The sequence below is a fragment of the Pelophylax lessonae genome (genome assembly GCF_965119305.1).
Source record: "Pelophylax lessonae genome assembly, chromosome: 10".
In the NCBI taxonomy this organism is placed as follows: Eukaryota; Metazoa; Chordata; class Amphibia; order Anura; family Ranidae; genus Pelophylax; species Pelophylax lessonae.
In genome coordinates this window covers 69122316-69150249 of record NC_138777.1, presented here as the reverse complement: position 1 = coordinate 69150249, position 27934 = coordinate 69122316, and the positions used below count along the sequence as shown (strand labels likewise).

At 42.7% G+C, this 27934-nt stretch overlaps 1 protein-coding gene across 1 annotated transcript in view; it reads left to right on the top strand.

Annotated features, from left to right (window-relative positions):
* The window catches only part of IGHMBP2 (immunoglobulin mu DNA binding protein 2), a 79857-nt gene that overhangs the window by 38630 nt on the left and 13293 nt on the right, over positions 1 to 27934 (top strand). Inside the window, exons 9-14 of the mRNA XM_082270244.1 lie at positions 312 to 494; positions 2744 to 2862; positions 5404 to 5498; positions 8576 to 8699; positions 22922 to 23749; positions 26557 to 26741. Of these exons, the coding sequence (XP_082126370.1) occupies positions 312 to 494; positions 2744 to 2862; positions 5404 to 5498; positions 8576 to 8699; positions 22922 to 23749; positions 26557 to 26741 (1534 nt within the window). The remainder of the gene's footprint in view (positions 1 to 311; positions 495 to 2743; positions 2863 to 5403; positions 5499 to 8575; positions 8700 to 22921; positions 23750 to 26556; positions 26742 to 27934) is intronic.

Genomic DNA, 27934 nt, shown 5'->3' with positions numbered 1-27934 from the left:
GATGGTTCGAATCTCAGCTGGTCCCTTGTAAACAAGCCAAGATTTTATCCATCTATGGCCAGCTTAAGTTAGGGGAGATAATACCCAGCAGGAACACAGCACTAAACATGTGATTAGTGTTTTAACCTGTCCCCAAGCTGGTGTTCTACTTTAACTATTTCTGGCAGTAAGTCTTCTGTATTTCTGGTTTTGAATTGAACATTTATGAAGTAAGTTTATTTTTTTCTTGTAATTTCAGAAAGTCCTTGCAGTTCATGTGTAGTGCACTAACTATTCTAATAATGCTTTACCCATGTTGTATTTTTCTTCAGGGCTGCATCTAAGGGTCTGTCCCTCAGCTTGATGGAGCGGCTAATAGAGAAGTATGGGGACAGATTGGTGAAAATGCTGACAGTGCAGTATCGTATGAATGACTCGATAATGCAGTGGGCTTCACAAGCATTGTATGGAGGCAAGCTGACTGCGCACTCTTCTGTTGTACACCATTTGCTCAAGTAAGTTGTGATGTACATATTAGTTTCTTGTAGGTAAGGCACCGTTGTATTATAGGTAGGTGTGTGCAAACTATTCAGAGATGTTTTCAACACAGTAAACCCTTTCCATGAGTAAATACAAGAATAAATATCTCATCCTAATAAAGTTGGAAATACATGTTCCTTGTATATGGCAAAAGATGAAAAGTAGATTTTAAAATGATTTTTATTATTTTGGTTGCTCATGTTCTCATGATAGCTAATTTATTGTAAAGCTGGCCATACAGAATTAAAAAAAAAAAATGTGCATTTGATTTTCCAGTTGTTAGTGGGGTCAAATTGCCAATTTTTTCACTTTATTAAGAACATTTGAAGGAACAGGATAGGAAAGTTTGCTAGAACAAACTAAATTTTAATGTGGTTTTCATTTAGTAAAAAAACATATTTTCATACATTGACTGTTCTAAAGAATGATTTTTCTTATGAACGTTTGAACGAAAATCTAACCATGTATGACCAGCTTAACAAAGATTGGTGCTCAAAGGGTACAAACTTGTTACAGACAATGCCAACTAAAGTTTCACTGATCTCTGAGCTGCAGGAGGCTATTACTGATTATGTAATAATAAATACAAATTCAGCGCAACTGTGTAAAATAATAATAGAAAGCTGCTATGCACTAAAGGATCAATAAACCAAAAGTCCCAATAACAAATATATAACAAAAAGTGCAGCGCTATCAAATATGGATTATGAAGATGATATTGAGGAGAGCAGTCCACAGGTGCAAGTTATGGTGAATCATGCACAAGATATAAACATTCAGTGCTCTTCAATGTGCTGGTAATCTTCCACCCAGTCTCATTAGCCTCTCACCTCAGACGGGCTAGTAAGACATGAAAACTTTCTCCAAGAATATCACCAATATAGATCAGATCAGTATTCCTCTTCATCAGAAAATAAGGCTCACAGGTAACAGATCACAGGTCCATAAAGCGGGTCACAGGTCCATAGGAAAACAAAGGTCCGGACATAATGCATTACCGCAATCAATTACTTTATTGAACATAGCATAAAATCATAAAATTACCTTGTAAAGCACTATACAAGTGCATGTGATGAACAGATCGAATTACACACAGCGGTCTCGACCGCAATGGATGGCGGGTGACGTCACCGGCCCCTCCCCCTTCGAAGGGGGAGGGGACATCCATTGCGGTCGAGACCGCTGTGTGTAATTCGATCTGCTCATCACATGCACTTGTATAACCTGTCGAAAAGAAACATAGGCTGCCTTTGCTAACTAAAATGGCAAAAATGGCATTCAGAGCAGCTTTACTTCCTGTGTACTTGTTTTGAATGCAGTATTTAACAAGTGTTTTTGATGTTTGTGCTAAATACCGCAAACGAGCGATGGTGAATTTACAATTTCATTATCGCATGCGTTAAGTGGTCACGTGATCGTCATCACGCATGCAATAACCTTTAGTGAACAGTACCCAATGCCTGTGAATGAAACTTACTTTTTATGGTATCCCAATGCCCCTAAACAGTCAAGTAATTTCCTTTCAGTCCCTTGATGCAATGCAAGCTTACAGTGTAGGGGAGAGAGTTTAGATACAACCTTTGTACACATTTTAGGAACTGGACTTGGCGTCCTATTTCAAGGAAAAAAGGTAAACCATTTAATTGTTAAACATTTGTAATTTGTAACTAGAGACATTTGTTTTTTTTTTTTTTTATAAATATGCTGTTTTTTTTGTTAATTAGACTGGACTTTGCATATTATTGTAAACCATAAAATATGTATGTACAAGCAAACAAAATCTATACAGGTATTATGTGTAAGGTAGGGCTTCTATAGATGGTGACATCATAGCAGCTTGTATAGAAGCAGCAGTTTGGTTCGTTAACTTGTAAAATATTGTCATTGGTCATATAATAACTAACCACACTGGAGATCTGGCAGCAAATTGCCAGCAACAGAATTGCTAAAGAGGCTAATGACCTGCTGCTACAATTGGCAAAAATATTATAGAATCTCACTCTCCAGTGAGGGATTAGGAGTAAAAATTGGCTAACTTGGACAACAGAGGAGATGCGCTGTAGAAGGGGAACATTCTACCTGCTCTGTTTGCAATCCTGTCACTGGTGAATTGCTCTCACCAACAGGTTAACTAATATGATATCGGCCTAGAAGATTATAATGTATGAACTTTGCATGAAAAAGTGAGAGATATTAACTATGCTTTTTTTGCTGAACATCCTAGAGATTTGCCTGGGGTGACATTAACTGAGGAGACCAGTATACCCTTACTACTTATAGACACGGCACACTGCGGGCTGTTTGAGATGGAAGTTGAAGATGAGCAGTCAAAAGGGAATCCAGGTAATACGGTTTCTTAATGGTTTAGTTCACCTTTACCAAAAAACGGCTTAAACTAATACGAGGCGTCTGTAGATAAAAACAAACTGCTTTGTCTAAAGTAAAATAATGCCCTGCTATAGATGTAGACCATTTACGTACCTCATGAAGGCTGACCTGAAAACTCCCAGGGCGTTGCTAAGCGAGGCCTAGATATTACAGTTTACATTCACCATCATAGGAGTGAGCTTGTTCCTCATCACATTTGCTTTCTCTCCCCTGATGCAGTAGCCTAACAATGTCCTAGCAATATCCTGGGAGTTTTCAGGTCCAGTTTCATAAGCTACGTAAATGGCCTACACCAACAGCAAGGGCATTATTCAACTTTAGTTAAAGCTGCACAGTCTGTTTATATATCTACAGACACCCCTTATCTGCATAGGAAGGTTTTTGATAAAAGTGAACTAATCCTTTAAATATTTCTCTCCTAAAACTGACATTTCTTGATATATCATGCTTTTTGTTGCATATGCAGTCATGCACATCACTGACAATAAACAGTGCCATTTTGGATAACATTTTTCCTGGCAACAGTCCTTTCACATATCATGCTTTTGCAAAGCAGCTTAGTCCTTGTTGTAGATTTCAACCTCAAGTGAACATTTTGCTTGCTAAAGCGCTGTGTATCATTAAAGCTGAACTACAGTAAAAAGTATTTTAGGCTATTTGCTATATACCAATAAATCTCCTCTAATGTGTGTTCCATGTTTGGATGGCTGTGCGTTTTCTTAAAAAGATTAGTTTCATTCAGCCCCGACAGTACAGTAAGTGCCAAATTTTACCATTCTGGCTCTCATACAGCGGATACATTGAGAATTTTTGCATCACTCGCACACATTCTTTTCCATTCATAAAGCAACTTGTATTCTTTTCACTGAACACACTCTGGAATTCATAAAAAATTGTGCAGTCAGATTTTGCGCGTGTCTCTTGTACATTCTAAAAGTGGTGAAGAATGCACCAAATTCATATATAAAGTAATAGGTGCAGCGCTAGAGAACAAGCGTATAAAAGTTTCAAAAAATCCGTGTGTAGCCCTATTCGGTTTAAATCAGCAAATGTCTGTGATTCCAAGATGGTATTGCTGGGTTAAACATATCACCACCACCAGATGTCACCAAACACACTGACCCTTACTGTCAGGCTGATAAGACTGCACCAGATAAATAATCTCCACGCTGGTTCATCCAAACTTTACCACAGATCTCCATAAGTTCTCAGGAACATGATGGCAGATGAGTCACAGATCCTCATATGGCTCCAAAAATAGTGAAAAGGCTCATAGTGCAGTAAGTTAAATTAAAGTAGTGCTTTATTAAATCAGAAAATACACTCACATTCTATCAGGATGGCTTCAGCGTATAAACAGTGTGGGTTATTTCCTTCCAAGATGATGGCCGCTGCGTCCTCCGACGCAATGACGTCACACGCTCCGTAGCCCGTCCGACGCGGCGTTTCGTCAACAATGATGTCGTCAGGGGCGTGGTTTTACCAAATTCCTATACCTGTTCAGAACATTTATTCAAATTTCGCTCCTGCTGCACCACTTTTAGAATGTGCATGAGACACTTTAGTAAAATCTGTTTGAGACCGTTTTTATCTGAACGCCAATAGAGAGTTGGCCTTAATTAGCTCCACTTTTACATTTAGCACATTCAGTGCAACACAATGTAAAAGTGGCGCATTTTAGAACTTCCTGAATTTGGTGCACGAGTCGCTGTCAGAACCAAAATGTCGCAAATGCTTTTTGAATTTGGTGAAATACATTAACAAGAGGGATTCTGTGGGATTTAATTTGGTGAAAATAATACAAAACATTTTATGAATGGAGGAGGTGGAGTGTGAGTGAACCACATAGCCTTTATGGTGTGCGTTGTATGAAAGCCAGAATTGTAAGTCTTGGCTCCATAAATGCAGCACTTAATGAACTGTTACAACTGAATGAAACCAATGTAGCAACCATCCACACTTTTTGGACACACCTCTTTAGAAGTGATTTATTGGTACATAGCAAATATATAAAAATATTTTTTTTCCAGAGTTCAACATGAAACATTGGCATTTTTTAATAAAAAACAGGTTCTATCCTCTTTTGCATCATGGTTCTGCTGATCTCCTCCAGTCTTGCTTAGCCACTACCTGTCTATACGCCTTTTCACCTGCATTAGCTGCACATCATTGCTCTGGTTAGTTTACCAATTGTGACCATACCTGTGCAATGTATGCCAAAAGAATGCTACTTGTAGTCTTCATTAGGAATGCATGTGAGAGGGTGACAACACCGAAGCACAATTGAGGGACAGCTGACACCCAGAAGAATAAGTGCCTGAATAAGGACCGTTACAGTAGGATCACCAGACAATATTTTAAAGAAAGCTGCAGATTTACATAAGTTAAAAACAACTTTATTTACATTACCGTGATAAAGCTGATATGAGATTTTAGTGACTGAGTGCAGATCTACTTGAATTGCAGGATTCATGGCCTTGCTTTTTCTCTTGCCAGGTGAGGTTCGGCTGGTGGACTTACACATTCAGGCACTGACTAGTGCTGGTTTGAAAGCTCGGGATATTGCCGTAATATCCCCCTACAACCTGCAGGTGAGGACACTTCTAAAAAGCAGAACCCTTCTAAGCATTATTTTGCATCTGAACTGCCTACAAGAACTTCAATACAGTTTTAGCAATGAGAACACTGTGTTCTCATTGCTAAAGCTGTATTTTTTTTATTCTTTTAGCGATGTTCATGACTCTAATAAGTCAAACTTATGTGGAAGAATTAAAGTGGTTGTAAAGGCAGAACATTTTTACCTTACTGCATTCTATAAAGTAAGGTAAAAAACCTTCTGCATTCAACCCCCCCCCCCCCCCCCAGATACATACCTGCGCCCGATCTAAATCTAGAAATGTTCATGAGAGCCAAGGCTCTCTTGTTCTTCATTGGCTCAGATACAGCAGCAGGAGCCATTGTCAATCAGACAGGGAGCGGGGCTGAAACCTGCTCTGTGTGTGGAATGGACAAGCAGGACTTGAAAGCGAGCACACACGAGTGCCCTTATAGCAAGCGGCTTGCTATGTCAGCATTCGGCAGGTAGGGGGAGCCAGGAATGCACTATTTTGAAAAATCTATTTTTTTGTCTAAAATTCCTTCTGAAAAATAGCAGTGTACTTCCTGGTATGTGAGTGTGTCTGGGCACTGCTGCCTCTGTCTGCAAGTCTCAGGAGATTTGGAGTGGGACTTATTGATGTTACTGCTGTGCTGCTTTACTGTTTTTACCAAGATGGCCACCTTCAAACAGTGTATTATAGGGCATTGTAAGTAATAGGGAACATTCAGCTACAGGGAGACTACAGACATTACTGCTTTTTGGGCACAGCTTCCAGAATTCGGTTAAATAATTAAAATAAAAGAAGCTCTACTATTATGTATCAATAGTAGATATCCTTCCTTTGCTTTATGATGTCAACCACGATGATGCATTTCTTAGGGTGTATAAAAACTTGGCATAGCTCTAACTTGCTGCCAATGGTATTATTACAGGGTGTGCACTGGGAAAAGATTGAATTGACAAAAAAAGCTCAAATTTCAGCTGATTCCGTGTGAGTCAACAAAAATTTAAGCCGCAAGAACCACTAGACTCGACAAGTTGATTAAAAAATTGTCTGAGCCAGGTGGAACATTATCTGCCAAACAGTGCTCTCGGATTAAGACAACAGTCCAGAATTTGAGGAGATCCCTCTCACATGACTTATCTGAGTCCTGGATCATTCACTAAAATGAATGGGGCCCCCTAAAGCAACCAAAGCTACTGAGTTCTAGCCAGTAAAAAACTATTATTGTGCTTAATTAGTAAGCTGGAAGAAAATCATGTACATTGAATGAGCAAATGTAACTGCCCTTAGTTATGTATACTTAAAATCAGGGCTAAAAATTTCAAGCCCTGAGCTACTATACAGACCTTTAGGGTTACTCGCCACTAGTTGCTCCACCAAAGCCCTAAACACGGCCTCCTAAATCATCTCATGAAATGACACTGGTAAATGTTTTATGCAGAATTAAGTTACAAAAATAAATATCAACAACTTTATCAGTGCTTATCAATACAGCCTCATCAGTGTCTATCAGCGCAGCCTCACCAGTGCCCATTAGCGCCTCCTCATCAGCGCAGCCTCGCCAGTGCCCATCAGCGCAGCCTCGCCAGTGCCCATCAGCGCAGCCTCGCCAGTGCCCATCAGCGCAGCCTCGCCAGTGCCCAGCAGCGCAGCCTCGCCAGTGCCCATCAGCGCAGCCTCATCCGTGCCCATCAGTGCAGCCTCGCCAGTGCCCATCAGCGCAGCCTCGCCAGTGCCCATCAGCGCAGCCTCATCCGCGCCCATCAGCGCAGCCTCATCCATGCCCATCAGCCCAGCCTCATCCGTGCCCATCAGCCCAGCCTCATCCGTGCCCATCAGCGCAGCCTCACCAGTGCCCATCAGCGCAGCCTCACCAGTGCCCATCAGCGCAGCCTCACCAGTGCCCATCAGCACAGCCTCATCCGTGCCCATCAGCGCAGCCTCATCCGTGCCCATCAGCGCAGCCTCATCCGTGCCCATCAGCGCAGCCTCATCCATGCCCATCAGCGCAGCCTCATCCGTGCCCATCAGCACAGCCTCACCAGTGCCCATTAGCGCAGGTTTCCTTTCTATTATATTGTTTTTTACAAATGTAGATTCTTTGAGGGGTCCACTCAAACTGTGATTCTGTCAGGATTTGATTACGCTCCAGGTCTGTGCAGCTCTTGACCTTCGTATCTCTCAACTCTTGGTATGCCGGCGATAACTGCTGCTGAACTGAGTGTTCGCCTGCCAAACTGAATTAGTTGTCTGTAGTGTATATTTCTGAGGAAAAGGTATTACGAGGAGGGTGGTGCTGATATACTGAGGCAAGCCTGCAGCATTTCTGTGCCAGTCGCCCTCTAGTGGGTTCTCTCAAGGAATATATGGCGATATCAGCTAGGCATAGGGATAACAGGAACTTGTACTTCGGCCAAGCAGTACGCTTTGTGCAATTTAGGGCTGGGAGAAATATTCCTTGCCATGACTGCAGAAAACTGTAATGAGCTGATGGGAAAAGCAACTCTATCAACTCCATTAAGAACTAAAAAATATTCTGGTGGAGTACTGAGGACACATCTGGCTATGTCCGACTACCAGACATGTTATATGTAGTTTGATTTTTTTTTTTTTTTTTTTCTGTGGATTTTATATTCTTTATTTAAATAAAGCTGTTTTAGTATGTAGTACATGGTGGTTCTATAAAGCCAAGATAATTTTACATAGTAAGAGAAATCAAAAGAGAAGTGAAGGAAAAAATGTGATGTGCACTTTATCTAATGATACATACACACAATATGACTTGTTTGTGACTGATTTGTCAATGCACACTGCTTGCCTCAAAGTACAAAAATGAAGTCTGATTCTACCATCTCTATTTACACACATTAGGAATGTAGTCAAAGCCAAATCATCATCTGATATGTTTTAGGACAAGACAAAAACACACACAAGCTTATGAAGAACTTTTTGTGTCCATGTGTATTGTGGCTGTGGTAAGCTTTGCACCAAAGCTCTGCACAAGTACTGTCCTTACCACTAGGCTATTATCAGGAATATATCATCTTTTGCCTTTTGTTGCTCAGGTGGATTTGCTACGCCAGTGTCTACAGCACAGGTATCCTGGTCTTGAAATTAAGTCTGTGGACGGTTTTCAAGGAAGAGAGAAGGAAGCTGTTATATTGTCCTTTGTGAGATCCAATTCTAAAGGTCAGTGAATTGTATATGAACGGCCCACATAGATTGGCAATCTCAGGCTTTTTTTTTTTTTTTTTTCACAAATGTGTTAAGAAAAGGCAGTTTCCAAGGTAATCAAACCAAAAGACGTAAGATACAAAAGAAGGTACATCCATGGGTACAGAGTACAAATGCAAACATCAAGTGAACATAGCAGTAGTATTTGTGGCAAATAATTGAGGGCACAGTTGGACTGTAAACCGGACAAAATCACACAAAAAGCTGGCGGGGAGCACTTCGGCTCTCACACCTGTATACCCGCCCTCATGGACCAAGAGAATTGTACATTTTTGCTATGGGCCTGTTTATTTAGCAATACCTTTGTCATTGCTTAAAGCAACTAACAAAGTAATACATATATAATGTTTTTGACTGTTTTAGAAAGTATTTTTTTAACCGCAGCTGCTATCTTTACACAGCAACTCCTAAAAATGTTAGCCAGAAATTTCCATCAAATGCAAGGTGGGTGCAGCAAAAGGGCAAAGCATACTACAGATGCCCTGTGTACTTTGATTAAATTTTTTTTTTTTAACGTGTATAGCATGCCTAAGATCCACAAGTGCTTAAGATAACAATCCTAATTTCAGTACTCACAGAAGGTTGTTAAATTGCTCAATTCATTCCCAACTAATTTCATGGCATTTGTAACAACAAAATGCCTAGTAAACAGCAAATAAGCAAACTATGGTGAACCTAGTTTAAAAACGAATTACCACAAGCTAACTGCTTCCATTATCATGAGGGCGCTGTTGGGTGGGCACAAGAGCAGCTTACATCCGATAGATGCTACAAGCAGCTACTGAATCCCTGAAAAAGAGCCATTTCCTTACTGCTAGTCCCACTTATTTCATATCTACCGTATTTATAGGCGTATAACACGCACATAAATTTTAGGGCAGAAATTTCAGGAAAAAAGCTGAAATTTAAAATAAACAGCTTTGAACTCAGAATATTTTTTTAAAATTAAATGTAGTCTTACCAGTGCCCACGAATGCAGCCTCATCAGCGCAGTGTCCTTAAATGCAGCCTCGCCAGTGCAGTGCCCATACATGCAGCCTCGCCAGTGCAGTACCCATACATGCAGCCTTGCCAGTGCCCATACATGCAGCCTCGCCAGTGCTCATAATTGCAGCCTCGCCAGCACCAATGCCCATAATTGCAGCCTCGCCAGCGCAGTGCCAATACATGCAGCCTCGCCAGCGCAGTGCCCATACATGCAGCCTCGCCAGCGCCAGTCCCCTTAATTACAGCCTCGCCAGCGCCCATAATTGCAGCCTCGCCAGTGCCCATACATGCAGCCTTCGCCAGTGCCCATAATTGCAGCCTTGTCAGCGCCAGTGCCCATAATTGCAGCCTCGCCAGCGCCAGTGCCCATACATGCAGCCTTCGCCAGTGCCCATAATTGCAGCCTTCGCCAGTGCCCATAATTGCAGCCTTGTCAGCGCCAGTGCCCATAATTGCAGCCTCGCCAGCGCCAGTGCCCATAATTGCAGCCTCGCCAGCGCCCATTATTGCAGCCTCGTCAGCTCCACTATACACATCACTTTTAAAAAATGTCCAGAAAGCAGCGCCGAGAGGTAGAAGGGGGCAGGCGGCGCCGAGGAAAAGGAAGGACGCGCTCTCATCGGAAGTCCCGGCGCCTATGATTGACGTCGGCATAGGAGGCGGGACTTCTGATGACCGCGCGTCCTTCCTTCTCATCGGCGCCGCCTGCCCCCTTCTACCTCTCGGCGCTGCTTTCTGGACATTTTTTTTTTATATCGGCGTATAACACACACAGCTACTTTTTCCTCCATTTTTAGGAGGAAAAAGTGTGTGTTATACACCGATAAATACGGTAATTATGTATGCTGGGCAGTTCCAAGACAGCTGAGCTTAGTGGTACACACACCACAGTCAAACCACCATTGAGTTACTGGTTTTCACTTTACTTTGCATTCCGTTAAAATCTGCCAGCAGGGATGTTACCCAAAGATTCCATACTGCTTATGTAAATGTAGGCTTTTATAGCTGGATGTTTTTTTTTACTAGTACACTGCTTGCATTTCCCCACTCAGGGTACATTAAGACAGTGCAGCAAAGTGCCAACTTTGTTCCATGCTGCTTTTAGACAACACCTCCTGAGATTTTTTTACCTTGCCCTGACCTATAGTTTGCCTTATCTTGTTTAACCAGAACTCCAACACTTATGAAGTTAAAGTGGTTGTAAAAACCTTCCATTATCAGCTCCACAGCCCCCCTAAATATGTACCCGATTTCTATCTTGATCCAACTTTGTGCCTGTCTGCAGCCTCGCCAGTGCAGTACCCATACATGCAGCCTTGCCAGTGCCCATACATGCAGCCTCGCCAGTGCTCATAATTGCAGCCTCGCCAGCACCAATGCCCATAATTGCAGCCTCGCCAGCGCAGTGCCAATACATGCAGCCTCGCCAGCGCAGTGCCCATACATGCAGCCTCGCCAGCGCCAGTCCCCTTAATTACAGCCTCGCCAGCGCCCATAATTGCAGCCTCGCCAGTGCCCATACATGCAGCCTTCGCCAGTGCCCATAATTGCAGCCTTGTCAGCGCCAGTGCCCATAATTGCAGCCTCGCCAGCGCCAGTGCCCATACATGCAGCCTTCGCCAGTGCCCATAATTGCAGCCTTCGCCAGTGCCCATAATTGCAGCCTTGTCAGCGCCAGTGCCCATAATTGCAGCCTCGCCAGCGCCAGTGCCCATAATTGCAGCCTCGCCAGCGCCCATTATTGCAGCCTCGTCAGCTCCACTATACACATCACTTTTAAAAAATGTCCAGAAAGCAGCGCCGAGAGGTAGAAGGGGGCAGGCGGCGCCGAGGAAAAGGAAGGACGCGCTCTCATCGGAAGTCCCGGCGCCTATGATTGACGTCGGCATAGGAGGCGGGACTTCTGATGACCGCGCGTCCTTCCTTCTCATCGGCGCCGCCTGCCCCCTTCTACCTCTCGGCGCTGCTTTCTGGACATTTTTTTTTTATATCGGCGTATAACACACACAGCTACTTTTTCCTCCATTTTTAGGAGGAAAAAGTGTGTGTTATACACCGATAAATACGGTAATTATGTATGCTGGGCAGTTCCAAGACAGCTGAGCTTAGTGGTACACACACCACAGTCAAACCACCATTGAGTTACTGGTTTTCACTTTACTTTGCATTCCGTTAAAATCTGCCAGCAGGGATGTTACCCAAAGATTCCATACTGCTTATGTAAATGTAGGCTTTTATAGCTGGATGTTTTTTTTTACTAGTACACTGCTTGCATTTCCCCACTCAGGGTACATTAAGACAGTGCAGCAAAGTGCCAACTTTGTTCCATGCTGCTTTTAGACAACACCTCCTGAGATTTTTTTACCTTGCCCTGACCTATAGTTTGCCTTATCTTGTTTAACCAGAACTCCAACACTTATGAAGTTAAAGTGGTTGTAAAAACCTTCCATTATCAGCTCCACAGCCCCCCTAAATATGTACCCGATTTCTATCTTGATCCAACTTTGTGCCTGTCTGCAGTTGCTCTCTCCTCTTTCTCTGCTCACAGAGGCAGGAGCCATTGGTGCTGTCAGTCAAAGTAAGCAGGGGCAGGGCTCAGCCACTGTGTGTGTGTGTGTCAATAGATGCACACAGCCTGGCTCAGGATTGAGCCTGAATAGCATTCCACTTTCTATGGGGACACACAAAAAAGAGAAGGAGCCAAGAGCACTGGTGGGCGACCCCAGAAGAAGGGAGGTTCAAGGCCGTTCTGTGCAAAACTTTGCACAGAGCAGGTAACTATAATGTGTTTATTATTTTAAGAAAAAAATCAATCTTTACAATCCACTTTAAGTACTTCTGTTATTTAGGCATTAAACAATATATAAACCCTTTTCCTGATCATGCAGTACAGGACACAGGCTTCTTTGATCCTTACAACTGGGTTTTATGCTGTTGCCTTTAGGTGATTGGACACTGAAAAAAGCTGCTGAAATCTTCCTATTAACCCCTCACACTCCCAGCTAGCATCAGTGTTTTGTTAGTCTCTTTAGGTGATGTAACCCATTTTTATACTAACAGAAGATTGCCTCCACACTAGTTTTTTTCCCTTTTTTCAATCTACTGAATCTTGGCTGCACCATAGCGATTTTGGCAGCTTCTGGATCAACTGTCTCCTCGGCTGCACCTTGGGAAGCCTTACCTGGAACCCACCCCACTGACAATGTGGGGGGGGGTCTGTGATGTTGCTTTTACGCTGGATTCTGCTGCCCTTGTCATGCAGTGCAACGTGTAGAGTGTTCCTCAGGGTAATGTACAGGTCCAGAGTCTACAATCTGCCTGGCGCAGAGGCCAGATTCTGAAGACACTTGTAGGAGTATGCCCATCCAGGACGACAAAGCCTTAAAGAGGTTAAACCCCCATGTCCCTGCACCTGATGGATAAGTTCATGGGTAGAAGGTCTGTAAGCATTCACCCATTGTACTCTTCTGTATATTTTCTTACCTTTTAGGGTTTATTTTATATTGTTATATTGTTTGGCCACTGTTCCAGCATAGTAAGTGTTTTGGCACCTTTCATCCAGAAAGATCTAGTTCAGGTCCTATTCCCTATGGTTCTCAACTTGTTCCCATGGGTGCAAAAGATTTGCATGGAGAATTCCAGGGCAGTCATTGCTTCCCCTTTTTTCAGGAAATGTTCTGGCCCCCAATGGACATCACAATAACAAGCATATCTATCTTTATCTGGGTTTGTGTTGGACAACAAGAACTTCCAGTTTGTTACCCTTCCTTTTGATCTGTCCTCGGACCTTCAAGTTTTCCCCAAGGTGCTTGCCCTGGTATTAAATCCACTCTGCACTTGGAGGAATTCATGTTGTTGGGGACGATCTGCTGCTGAAAGACCAGTCTTCCCTGCCCTGAGGGACCACATCTGACAGACTGTAGAAATTCTGCAGGGTTTCCACTGGATACTCTGTCTAAGGAAATCATCACTGCACCCATCTTACAGGTTGGAGTATCTGGGCCTGTATCTAGATATGACCCTATCCAGGATCTTTCGGCTCCAGGGCAAACTTCTGTCCCACTGGGCTCAGAAGACGAACCATGTGAGTGGCTTAGTTTTTACTATGTTTTTAACCTTTTAATACATTTACTGCACTATGGAAGCGCCTCTCTTATTCATTTGAGCTGAACACCCTGGGACTATTAGGAGAGTGGATTTATTCCATCCTTTGCCAAGCGTAGCGGGGAGCATTGGAGTTTGATTAAGAAAATGTTTAGTGACCCTTGGGGCCGTTTGCTGGAGGTAAGTGCGTGCTGGCCGGTGGAGGTTCACAGTCACGTTGTGTGATATATGAAGCACCGGTATTGGATATGAAGTAACACCATCTACACGTTTGGACTTTTTATATAATGGACATTTGATTCATTTGTATTTTGCACTACTTCATTTTGTAAAGTTTTATGTTTAAAGTAATACTAGAGTTGATGTGTTTGTGATTACACCCATGGAGGGTGTTTATTGTCCCTTTTCCTGCTATATATATATATATATATATATATATCCATATGCACTTTGGATTATTTTCCTTCTGGAAGGTTTATACTACCTTTTTTTATATTTTTATTTTTACACCGATGATTGTTCTTTATTAATTATTTTGTCACTGTTTATTCATCTAAGCACATTTCGTGACAAAGGAATGGCTGATTTTCTCAGGGGTACTACCTCTGTAGGGTGTTCATTGCTAGGATCATATTATTCATTATAGCAAGCAGTGCCATTTGTGTTTTGTTTTTCAAGGCTTGGGATTACTTTTGGGGTGTCTACAGCAGCTTTTGGGTTTTATATTTGTTTACTTTAGAGTTGGCAGCAGGTGAGTTTCCTCTCTGTTTTTCTCTGTTTTTTGATTGGGCCTGCATGACAGTTCTGGGCCTCATGGTTGCCTCCTCCCAGGCGGTTTCACTCCAGACTGTTGCAATGCAAGATTCTGGGAGTGTAGGATAAACAAACTGTTATCATTGGACCATCCCATAAATGTAAATCTTAGAGCCAAGCTCTTCATAGCATGCTGAGTTTACAACCCAGCACTGGAGTTAGGAAGTTCTTTTCCCCCTCATTTGTGGCAAATTCTCACAAAAAGTGCTAGCCTGTCACCCTGTATGTCCAGGATATGTGCTGTTTTGTAAGCTTGGCTTCCCACCAGCATTCTGGAAATTTTAAACTCCCCTTCTGAGAGGACACCTACTAAGAATCCAGTCAGACAATGCCATGGCTGTGGCCAACAAAAGACATCAAGGGGGCATAAGTAGCCACACCACTCAAAAAGAAGCAGACCTAATCCTCTCATGGGCAACACATTGCTGCCCACATCCCAGGCCTGTAAAACTGGCTGGTGGACTTTGTCAGTCTTCAATGTCTAGACCCAGGTCTTTCAAAGCCTTTGCAGCAGAATGGGGATGCTGGATGCTGATCTATTGGCATCGACATTCAACAATAAACTGAACAGATTTGTCGCCAGGTTCAGGGACCTTTAAGTATTCTCAGTGGCCAATCTGATGACTCTGTGGGATCAGTTCAGTCAGATCTTTGATTTGACCCCTCCAGATTCTTCACTGCCTTTTTTCCAGAAAGGAAATGAAGAGTGTCCAGGTGATTTGTCATCACGCTAAATTTGCCGGATATTGACCTGGTACTCCAACGTTCTCAGACTCTTGGCAAATACTCTGTGGGCATTTCCGGAGTTCCTGTCCCAAGGGCCAGTCCTGCTTCTTGTTTGTTAGCACCTGGCAATCGTTATGAATTTACACAGGACAGGGCTCTGCCTATCATCTGGGAAGTAATAGATTTTCTTTCCCTGCAAATCGGGGAATAAAATCTACTTCCCCTAGTGAGCGCTCCACACAAAGTACACACAAACACTGGCTAGGCACACATTTAACCCTTTTATTGCCCTAGATTTTTAACCCCTTCCCAACCCTGCATGTGCATTAGATCGACATCTGCTGTGTTTATTCACAACATGACCGGGTCGCCGGCAGTGCGCGCCCACGCCCCCTACCCAGAAGTGTCAGGTCACGTACTAGGTACGTAATCCGGAGCAGCCGAGCCGCTTTGCCGCCGTATATCTAGGTTATATGGTCAGCAAGTGGTTAAAGTTTAAAAATGTCTGGCCTTTAGAACCACTTAACTATTTACAAGCAAGGGGAGAGATCAGGTAAGGCAGGGTCAGACAGCAGGTACAAGGAACAGTGGGCGAGACAGGCCAGGGCCAAAGCTGGGGATCAGGTATAAGGGCTAGAGGCAGCAGGATCAGGGTAGAAGGTACAACGCCGCAAGGATCAGGGTAACAGGTACAGAAGCAGGATCAAAATGCTTGGGACACATGGAAAACTGCTGAGGCACTGTGGAAAGCTTCAGGAGGGGCTAAAAATCCTCAGCCAGCAAGCATCAGGTGGTGACTAATTGCTGGAATCTGCTGGCCACTGGGAGACACGTGCTTGCGGACACTGGAATTACATCTTCACATCTGGAAAACCCAGTGCTCTCAGTGTGTGATTCAGTGCCTGGCAGGCACATTGAACCAGATCTATCAGTGCTTCATGGGCTTATCAGCACCAGGCATCTGTGACATACCAGATTTGCAAGACTGCCACCTGGGCTTCTGCTTATGCATTTGTTTCTACCAGATGGTGTGCAAGCCTCTTCTGATGCCAATTTCGGGGGAAAATGTTACAGGCTGCTGTCTGAGCCATCTCAAACTGTTGGATGTTATGCGGACCTGTTGGGATTGTTCGCTATGTTGCCCACTCCTCAGTTGGACTGCTTTTGGACTTCCCAGTTGTGAGGTTTAAAGAAGCCTGTGTCCCGTACTTTGTGATCAGGGAAAAAAGGATTTTTAAATCTACCGGTAAAATACCCCTCTTTTGCAGTACAGGACAGAGGACCCTTCTGCAAAACTGAGACTAACTGGAAGTGGGAGCTGTTATCTAAGGCGATGTCCCACCAGCTTTTTTGCCATGGTCTGAACCCCTGAAGGTAGCTGCATATACCCCAGTTGTAAGGATTAAAAATGCCTATGTCCCATACTCACAGCCAAGAAAAATGTTTTTTTTTTACTTTTTATTTTTTGTTTTTTTACTAGTTTTCAGTCTTTGATCATTTCCATTGTTATACATAAGCAGTTTCTATGCTTAAGAGTTAATCTTGGTAACAGTTTAATTACTCTGATTGAGCTGTGAGCCTCTGTGCACAGCGACTCTGAGAACGTTCTTTTATAGATCAAATTATAGTGTAGTGTGGCTTCTCATCCTCATGGGCATTCCATAGCAGTGGCTGTTAGCAGCTGTCTGTTAGTGTACGCTGGGCTTTCCCCTGTGCACATTATACTTTTAATTACAAACGATCTGCATTTTAAGATGTATTTTATATTCTGAGCCGCTTTTCAAACCAGCAAACAGATCTGCTTATAAGGTCAGTCCACCTGCGTCAGTCCATCCTATACTGGTAGCTGCTGGAGAGTGAAGTCACTTGACAATGTTGTGACTATTATGAGTTCTCGTCAACCATTTAGATTTTTTTATTTTATATAGTCAAGTTAAATTACACATCCGCTTATATTTCTCATGCAAACTCTGTATTTCAGCTCTTGGCCTCAGTAAATTCAAGAGGTTTGGCTCAGTTCACATCTAGGAGTTGCTATTTTTAGAGGCATTTTTCGGGTGTATTTTCTGGTGTTTTTGCAGCGTTTGTGCAGCATTTTTTACAGCGTTTTTTTGTGCAGGCGTTTTGAGTTAACAAGTGACCAATGAAAGGCAGTAGAATGCCTGTAATCTGCCAAAAAAAGCTCATGTACTTTAAGCGAAGGGCTTTTTTCTTAAGGCGACAGAACGTATGAAATATGAACAGGGGCCATTGAAATTATGGGATTTGTCTTGGGCGTTTTTAGAGCTGAGACTTGGAGCAGAAAATTTACCAAAAAACGCCTAGATGTGAATGGAGCCTTAGAATAAAATTTCTATTTGGCTTCACCTACCACCTTCTCTGTAGTGACCAGTATTCTTCTTTTGTTTTTACTATATATAACATTTTAGAGTAGTGAAATACCTTCAGATAGCTACTCTTTTTTAAAACATGTTTTGTATCTATCTGTTCGATATTTATCAGCTTGTTCTTAACAATTTAAAAAATAGGGTTCTGTTTTCCACAAAATTCAGTGGTTTAGTTTTATTATTTACAATAAATTAAGACCCTTCTTCTTTCATTTGTCTTTCATCTGTATGTGCTGCCAATTCGCAAAATAAGGGCATTAAATTCCATCCGCTGCTATTCATCTATTAAATGTCAGAACCTCTACTAGCCACAGAGTCTCTGATAGTTGACAACTGACTGGTAGGGGGTAAGGCTTGCACCAGCGGGTAAGGCTTAAAATAGCTCTAAAGCCTTCTGTTTAACAGCAACACATTGGAACAGATACATTTCACACATAACATTCAACAATTCCTAATGTAAAAAAATGCAGAAAATTACTAAACTATATACAGTTGTGCTCATAAGTTTACATACCCTGGCAGAATTTATGATTTCTTGGCCATTTTGCAGAGAAAATTAATGATGCCACAAAAACTTTTCTTTCACTCATAGTTAGTGTTTGGCTGAAGCCATTTATTATCAATCAACTGTGTTTAGTATTTGAAATCATAATGACAACAGAAACTATCCAAATGACCCTGATCACAAGTTTACATACCCCAGTTCTTAATACAGTGTATTTCCCCTTTTAACATCAATGACAACTTGAAGTCTTTTGTGGTATTTGTGGATGAGGCTCTTTTTCTTCTCAGATGGTAAAGCTGCCCATTCTTCCTGTCAAAAAGCCTCCAGTTCCTGTAAATTCTTGTGCTGTCTTGCATGAACTGCACGTTTGAGATCTCCCCAGATTGGCTCAATGATATTGAGGACAGGAGACTGAGATGGCCACTCCAGATCCTTCACTTTATTCTGCTGTAGCCAATGACAGGTTGACTTGGCCTTGTGTTTAGGATCATTGTCATGTTGGAATGTTTAAGTACGTCCCATGCGCAGCTTCTGGGCTGAATGCAAATTTTCCTCCAGTATTGTTTGATAAAATACTGCATTCATCTTGCCATCAATTCTGACTAAATTTTCTGTGCCTTTGTAGGTCACGCATCCCCAAAACATCAGTGATCCACACTAGGAATGGTGTACCTTTTATCATAGGCCTTGTTGACTCCTCTCCAAATGTAGCGTTTATTGATGTGGCCAAAAAGCTTAAATTTGGTCTCATCCCTCCAAATTACTTTGTGGCAGAAAGTTTGAGGCTTGTCTCTGTGCTGTTTGGGATATTGTAAGCGGGATACTTTGTGGCATTTGCGTAGTAATGGCTTTCTTCTGGCAACTCAGATCATGCAGTCCATCTTTCTTTAAGTGCCTCCTTATTGTGCATCTTGAAACAGCCACACCACATGTTTTCAGAGAGTCCTGTATTTCACCTGACGTTATTTGTGGGTTTTTCTTTGCATCCCAAACAATTTTCCTGGCAGTTGTGCCTGAAATTTTAGTTGGTCTACAAGACCGTGGTTTGGTTTCAACAGAACCCCTCATTTTCCACTTCTTGATTGTAGTTTGAACATTGCTGATTGGCATTCTCAATTCCTTGGATATCTTTCCTGTGTTATACAGTTCAACTACCTCTTCCCGCAGATCCTTTGACAATTCTTAATGTTGCGCCTATTAAGGGATGGTCTCGGATGGAACGTGGAAGATGGGATGAAGCTATCCAAGGTGTTGTGTGTATGGGCAAATTAGATAGAGAACTTTCCAGGTCCACCCAATCTTTATTGTGTTTGTGGATGGACCAGTCTATTATTCTAGTTGGGTGGTACGCCCAGTGGTATTTTTTCAGATCTGGTAAACCAATTCCTCCAATGCATTTGGGTCTGATTAAGAGCTTGTAAGAGAGTCTAGGGCGTTTGTGGTTCCAAAGGAACAGATTTGTTTAAATGTTTGGAAGAAGGAAGCGGGGACTTTGATAGGGATTGTTTGGAAGAGTTAGTGGAGGCGAGACAACTTTCTATTATCTGAAATATAACTGATACTCTCAATGAAAATGAGGCAATATTTAGATTAAAGAAGAACTTTATGACACTCTATACTGTCACTGCCCTCACTAGTAATACTACAATGAAATAAGACGTGTCCCCTTTAAGAACTAATATGTAGCAATTGATGCTAGATGAATGAGTGGCCCATTTGATTACATGCACCACACCCTGAGATTTGTAACAAATAAAGCAGTTTGTGATTTTAGGGTTTTTAAGGTGCTATCAAAAAGATTTTTTTAAACAAACAATGTTTAGAATTACAAAAATGTCTTTATTAAACATATTAAGAATTCCTCTCATAAAACAGTTGTCAATTGCATATGTCGATAAACGAAACTTCCTCGACATGTTTCGCTAGCTATTCATAGCTTCTTCAGGAGTTTTTGTCTGGATATTGTCCACATAAGCTAATGATAAATTAATATATTATTACTTGTTACATAATTACCACAATGTCCACATGACAAACAGCCACACATATATGACACAAATTGTGTTACCCAATAGAACAGTTATGCTTACATTTACTGGGTCCATACAGGAAACGTTGTATCCCACTTAATCACTGCACCTTCAAATTTTCAGAGGACAGCCCGTGGCTGTTAGAACCAGGTGAAGGACAATTAGGATTTTAACCAAATAAGTGCACGTAGAGGGGGATATCAGTGTACCATAAGAAGTACTTGGGGTCGGAATCTGAACACCTAGGGAAAACAAAGGGTTTGGAATAATTATACAGGACTCTTTTGATGGCTTTTTTAATTTAATTTAATATTGTTAGTGCCTGGTAATTTCCAGATCTCTTTTTCATAGTTAGGATATCAAGAATAAATACCTTAGATTGCTCCTGCTTAATCAAGGATTGCATACAGCAGTTCCTAGGGCACCCATAGGATGACAGAAATATCAACAACTGACCTCTGAATACTAAAAGGCATCTTCCCCTTCCATTTTGGTAGAGCCCTTTTTGGTTGGGGAAGATGCCTTTTAGTATTCAGATTTGCAAGAACAGGTCAGGCCTCGTGCACTAGGCCGCAACTGCAGTCAGTCACATACACTCAGCAGGCTGATGTGCACTCAATGGGTCCTGGGAGCAAGAGAGTTCTCAAACTGTGGAGCAGATAGTTTTATATCTTCCCCCATGAGCCTCCGCTCCCCCATTGCTTTATGGGAAGATAGTTCCCCCAATAATCCAGATAATGATCATCTCTCTGTCTCCCACAATCCTGTTCTTCCATCCATTTCCTGTGAGATGTCTAGTCTCAAAGGAAGGGGCACAAGAACAATTCCAACAACAACGATAAGTGTTTATATGTGTGTGTATGTATGTATGTATGTGTGTGTATATGTATGTATATATATATATATATATATTGGTAGTCCGATCCTGGCTACACACAGCACAACTGTATTAAGATACAGATGTTTATGATTTGTCACCTAGACAGAAAGAGGGGAAATCCAATATTTTGAGTTGTCATCAGAGCAAGAGTTAAGGTAAAATCCTCCAATGGAAACACCTGTTCCAATGACAACTAATCTTAGATGGGAATTCCGGTCATGCTGAAGAGATTTTCTTGATGAATTTGCTGGACAGGAAGTAAAGGCTAATCTTCCCTAAAAAAAAAAGCATTTTTATTAGTTTTACAACAGAGAATAATACAATTTAGTAGACATTTTCATATTGCTGAGGCTGTTAAGAACTGTAAAAGTCAAGGGATACCGGTATAGTCCCATGTTTCGAGCAGGTATTATTCGCAACTGTTAGTCTAACAGCCGCAAGGGACTAGCTCAAGGATATAGACCCAAAGTTAACCCATCAAAAATTTCAACAATATAAATTTGAAAATATGACAGGTTTTGTACTGTGATAAACCTCCGATAGATTTAAAAGTCAGGGTAAAAATCTCAACATTATTATCAAAAACAATTTAGAAAGGAAATCTTAAAAAAGCTAAAGCAGGAAGAGAAAAGAAGGGGAAGAAGGAAAACACGGAATGTCTGTCCAAAGATCCAGGAGTCCGACACCATCCCACCAAGGGGACTAACTCTAGGTATCCAGGACCTGTAAGTAAGAGAGTCAGGGGTTCCATATTTTATCAAATAGCAGTTGTTTATCCCTTAAGACACTCACCATTTTTTTTGGAGTATAATCCAAACTAGCAATATTTTTTGCATCCAAAACCCATCTGATAATTTTTTGAGTTGACTCTTACCAACAAAAATCCACATCAACCAATAATATAATACACACACATTACTTTTCTTTTGTGAGTTGATTAATTTGAGTGCATGAAAGAGTCGGTAATGTCAGCTCTATACAATCCATGTACTCTGCAGCTGCCATATTTCTATATCATATTGCAGTCGCTGCCTTTGAAATCTTGTGAATCTTCAGACAGACAGACAGACAGGTATGAGCTCCTTAGGGCTGTGAGAAGAAACTAAATTGCTGAGATCACACCTCACATCACTAGTGTACCAGGTACTGTCACCAAAGAGCTGGCATATTCGTTCTCTATGCCACAGAACAACACAGGTAATGGTTTTATACATTTACCTTACTTGTGGTAATTGTGAAATAATGTAACAACAACACAGAATAGGTTGAATCTTTCCATAAAGCTGAAGTCTAGGCAGACGTGCTTAATATTGTCTTGATGTCCACCTCATATAATCTCCTGTACAGTAAAATTCAGACTGGACGAGAGAGGGACAGTGCTTGGAGCCAGTCAATTCTGCTGCATGCACATGTGCTGTCTAAGAACATGCAGATAGAAGGAGGGGGTGAGCCCATCAAAAAATGTTGCTTCTTCACTGTTCAATGACGGGTTTTGGGAAGGCCGGTCTGGTAACTGAATTTTATAGCGTCACTGCAGTAGTCAGTCAGAAGTGGTGTCTGACAGTCTGTAATAATCACAGGACTGGATGGACAGAAATAAACATCTTTTAGCAAATTGTATATATTTTAACTGTGCATTCAGCTCTTTCTCCGGGAGTACAACCTTATACAGTTGACCAGAGAAAGTTTAAAGAAAATGTGCTGTTTTACATTATTTCATAAAATTGTTTTGCTGTCATATGTAGGTGAAGTGGGCTTTTTGGCCGAAGAGCGAAGAATCAACGTAGCCGTAACCCGTGCTCGTCGCCATGTTACTGTTATTTGTGATTCCCATACAGTCAGCAACAGCAAATTTCTCAAAGACCTTGTGACTTACTTCAATGAACACGGTGAGGTCCGAACTGCTTTTGAATACCTTGATGACATCATCCCCGAGAAATATTCCCATGAGAATGAAAGTTGTAAACCAGAAACTACTGTTAATAAAGACAGCAAAGCAAAGTCCAAAAAATCAGGAAATTCAAACTTGAGCAGTCATAAGCTCAACACTACTACTGAGTCTCAGGCAAAGGAGAAGACAATAAACTCTAAGTACTACCCACAATCTAAGAACTTAGATGACCAAACAGAAAGTTCAGCCAAGGAAAAACTACAGGAAGAGATTGAGGACTTCATAGCAGACCATGATAAAACCCAGTTAACGTTCCCATCAACACTCACTTCGCATGGCCGATTACTGGTTCACCAGATAGCAGAGAAATATGGACTACAACATGTAAGCACGGGAGAAGGCAGAAATAGATGTATTACACTTTCCAAGCACAAAGTCATTTCAGCTGATGCCGTATCGCAGAAAATAGATGATTCTGTTGCACAGAAACCTTTTCAGGCACAGACATCACAAAAAGAACCAATGGAAAAAGAAATCCAACATAAAGCTTCTTCCAATACCCTTGATTTGAAGCACTTACACATGGAACGCATGCAGAGGGAGAAAGATAAGATTAAGGAAAAAACAAAGAAGGAAGCTTCAGTGCCAAAAGTTGCTGAAAAGAAGCCATCGGATGTGAAACGTAGGTTTACTTTTTTCTTCAGATCTGTGGTTTTGTGTTAGTGGGTTTCCAAAGAACGAAAATGACCTGGTGTTTGCAGTGGCTTAGCGTGGGTTGTCAGCGCCCGGGGCAAGGTAAGTAATTTGCGCCCCCTACAGAAACTTACTAGACCATTACACAGACCACTACACTGACACCTACACTGACCTTGCTGACCACTACAGAGACCTACCTTATTCCTACACTGACCTACCTGATTACTATACTGACACCTACACTGACACCTACACTGACCCCCCCATACACTGACCCCTTCACTGACACTTACACTGATCCGACACACTGACCCCCCTTCACTGACACCCTCACTGACCCCCCCCCATACACTGACCACCCCCTACATTGACACCTACACTGACCCCCCCCCCCCCCCACGCTGACAACCTCTACATTCCCTTTTACACTGACCCCCCTACACTTACCCTCCTATACTGACCCCCCCTACACTGACACCGACACTGACCCCCCCCCACACTGACCCCCCACATTCCCACATACACTGACACCTAAACTGACCCCCCTTCACTGACACATACACTGACCCCCCACATTTCCACATACACTGACCCCCCCATACACTGACCCCTACACTGACACCCATACACTCACACCCCCCTACACTGACCCCCCCGTACACTGACACCTACACTGACCCCCTTACACTGATACCCCCATACACTGTCACCTATACTGACCCCCCTACATTTCCACATACACTAACCCCCCCCTCCATTTCCACATACACTGACCCCCCCTACACTGACCCCTACACTATACTGATACCCTTACACTAACCCCCCATACACTGACTCCCCAATACACAGACACCTACACTGACCCCCCCCCCCATACACTGACCCCCCCCCATACACTGATCCCCCCCTACATTTCCACATACACTGACCCCCCCCCCTACACTGACTCCCCCCCCCCCTACATTTCCACATACACTGACCCCTACACTAACACCTATACTGACACCCCTACACTGACTCCCCCTTACGCTGACACCTATACTGACCCCCCCATACACTGACCCCTACACTAACACCCCCTACACTGACACCTATACTGACACCCCCCCCCCCCCATGTTACTTCCCTGGGCCCCCTGGGGGGCAGGCAGCACATCACTTACCTTGTTCTGTGTCCAGACACTGGCGACTCAAGGAGGGGATCCAGAACATAGGGGAGAGATAGCATGTCGGCGGCCGGCACGGACAGCCGAGGGAGACTACAGAGGCGGATTACCGGCTCACAGGTAGAGTGATGTAAAGTGCACTTTGCCTGTGAGAGGAGGAGTCATACAGAGGAAGCACATGGCTGCAGCAGAGAGCAGAGCCGCGTGCTTCCTCTGGCTCCTCCTCCCACAGGCGGAGTGCACTTCATATCACTCCCCCCTGTGAGCCGGTACTACGGAGGAAATAGCGGCTCCCTTCTCAGTCATGACATCTGAGCTCGCCTCCGATACTGACGTCCTCAGCCCTGCCGGGATATCGCCCTGTGCTCGCAGGTGTCCGTAAGTGCAGGGCGAAATGCGGGAGACTTGAGATGTCTGTAAAGGGACACTATGATCCAGCGGATGGCGGGCGTGGAATGCGCCCCCCTAAATATTGCACCCGGTGCCAGTTGCCCCCTCTGCACCCCCCATGCTACGCCACTGGGTGTTTGAGCACCTGGCAGGGCTAGCTACAATTTTGTTCACTGGCCAGTGGGTAAACGGGTTACCACTTTGTTGTTGAAAGTGGAAAATTATAATAGTTATTATCCAATATGAATCAACTACAGACCTAACACAGTACAGAATATTATAAAAAGTGCAAGTTAACTGAACTGTGGCCAAAAAATAGGCAAATGATAAGAAACCAGTATTGTCTGTAGGATTACTGCAGCTAAAATGTTCTCCATTCATGTCTTATGCCTTGTTCTGCACTGTTTCTATGTGGAAGGGGCCTTCTTGGTAGAGGAGTAGGGCTTTGATTGTTAATTTTGGAGCGACCTGATGATGACTGGGGACCTAATGACCACTGGGGGAAATATTCAAGAAGAAACAGGAGATGTTCAAAAAGAATAGATCCACAGAAAAAACATGGGTAGAAGCAGAGAACTCCTAGCACCTGCAGGTCCTCAGGTACAGCTTCTCTCCAGCATGCAGAACAGTGAGCAGCATAGTAGTGACATCACAAAACTGAACTCCATATCTTTGAGACTAGTAGTCAGAGGCAACCTTTCTTTAGGTGATCTTTCAAAGAGAAGTTCAGGATTTAAAAAAAAAACAATTATACTCGCCTAGGTCCCCCGCTGGCTTTGCAGTGAGAACTGAGCAATCAAACAACACTGATCGCTCGGTTCTCCCCCTCCTCTCTGAGCAGAGAGCCTCGACTGTCAGTCAGCAGCTCTCTGCTCTCCCCTCCAGTACTAACTGGAGCACTGGGCTGTGGAGGGGACAGAAGAAGCTGGCTCAGGCTCTCAGTGGATCAGTGTTTATACCCATGTTATTTGGTTCAGAAAAAATGCTCCCACAGCAGATTGCAAAACGCATTCCAATTGCTATTTGGTATGAGCTGGGGCTAAAGGATTTGCATGAGATCTGCAACACTGAGGTGCCACAACGTAGGAAAATAAGGTGAAAACAAGTATTGGTTTAAAAGAAGATAATGCTTTAGCAAAATAAATCTCATTCAGTCAAGACTTAAAACTTTTTACATTTCCGCTTATTTTGCATATATTTGATCTATAATTTTGTGGTTTTCTTTTTGTCACTTACAGGTAAAGGTGGAAATAAACCCGAGCCAGAGAGATCAGGCCTGGACAGCTTTGATGCTCTGCTAGCTGAGGTCGTGAAAGCAGACAATACTTGTGGCTTTGGAAAATGTAAAGCCAGTGTAGTAACAGTAGGGGATTTCTGCATACACTGCAATAAACGCTTCTGCCTCAGTCACCATATTCCAGAGGTAATCAATGCTGTGATTAGCCTTCCTGCCTTTTCAGTACATTTATTAGACCTGTTCTCTTGAAGTAATCTATCAGAATCCTTAATGGTGTAATGTTCTATAACATTTTTTGCAGTCTTCTTGAGGTACTGCTGAACTAGATGTTGGGTTGGGTATACACAACCCAATAAAAAACAAGCAATGCAAAATAATGCATCATCATTTGCAATGATTCGGTCAATTAAGGTCATATCTAAATAGAGGAAGAGTAATGATATGTTTATTGCAGAGCTGGAAATATTCATCATTTAATAGTTTTTTGCTGGGACAGCTCTGCATAGCTAATTTTCTATTCCCTTTTCTTTGGAGAAAAAAAAAAAAAAAAAGCAAGGCCTGCACCCCTCATGCTACACGTTGTCATTAGTCAGGGAAAAGGCTGTGAATGGTTTTAGGAGTTCCAGTAGCTGATGTCTTATTGTCAATTGTTGTCATTCAAAGCAATGCAACAGGTTTGATTTAACCCATCAACGCTTCCCAGCATAAACTTTTCTTTCCTTCATTCCCCTATTATTCTGTTCAGCAATAGGAAAAAAAAGGACATAGCCGGTACTTCTTTGTATGGAGCAGCATGTGATCCACATCAAGGTGCAACGATGGGCCAAGTGATATGAGTAGTTTGAGCTACAACTCCAGTGACTCAAGAACTTCCTTTACCCCTGACAGCTAATAGAAGTAGCAGGGGAGTAAAAGGAAGGCAAGTATATGCTGCAGAGAAGGTCTATATTAAAGCAGTTCTTCAACCTAGAAACAAAGAATTCAAAGTCAGTAGCTACAAATACAATGTAGCTGCTGACTTTTAATAATAGGACATTTACCTATCCAGGAATCCAGCACTGTTCTTACCCAAACTGACTCTTCGGCCATCTGTGGGTCCAGGCGCTGGCATGCCTGCTTCCCGCTGCACATGCTCGAGCCACACTGTGCTTTGTGAATGGTCCCGCAGCTTTCTGGGACCTGTGACGTGTCCCAGAAGACTGTGGGGGAAGGACAGGGGGTTCCAAATTTAAAGAGGAGGAGGAGGCAGACAAGCGGAACTTTTCTTTTTGGGTGAAGTTCCCCTTTAAAGGAAACAATATGCTTTGCTCTGCAAGGGAAATGCACACTTCTAAGGGAGCTACTTTTTATTACACATGGTGTCTTCAGTTGAATATTTT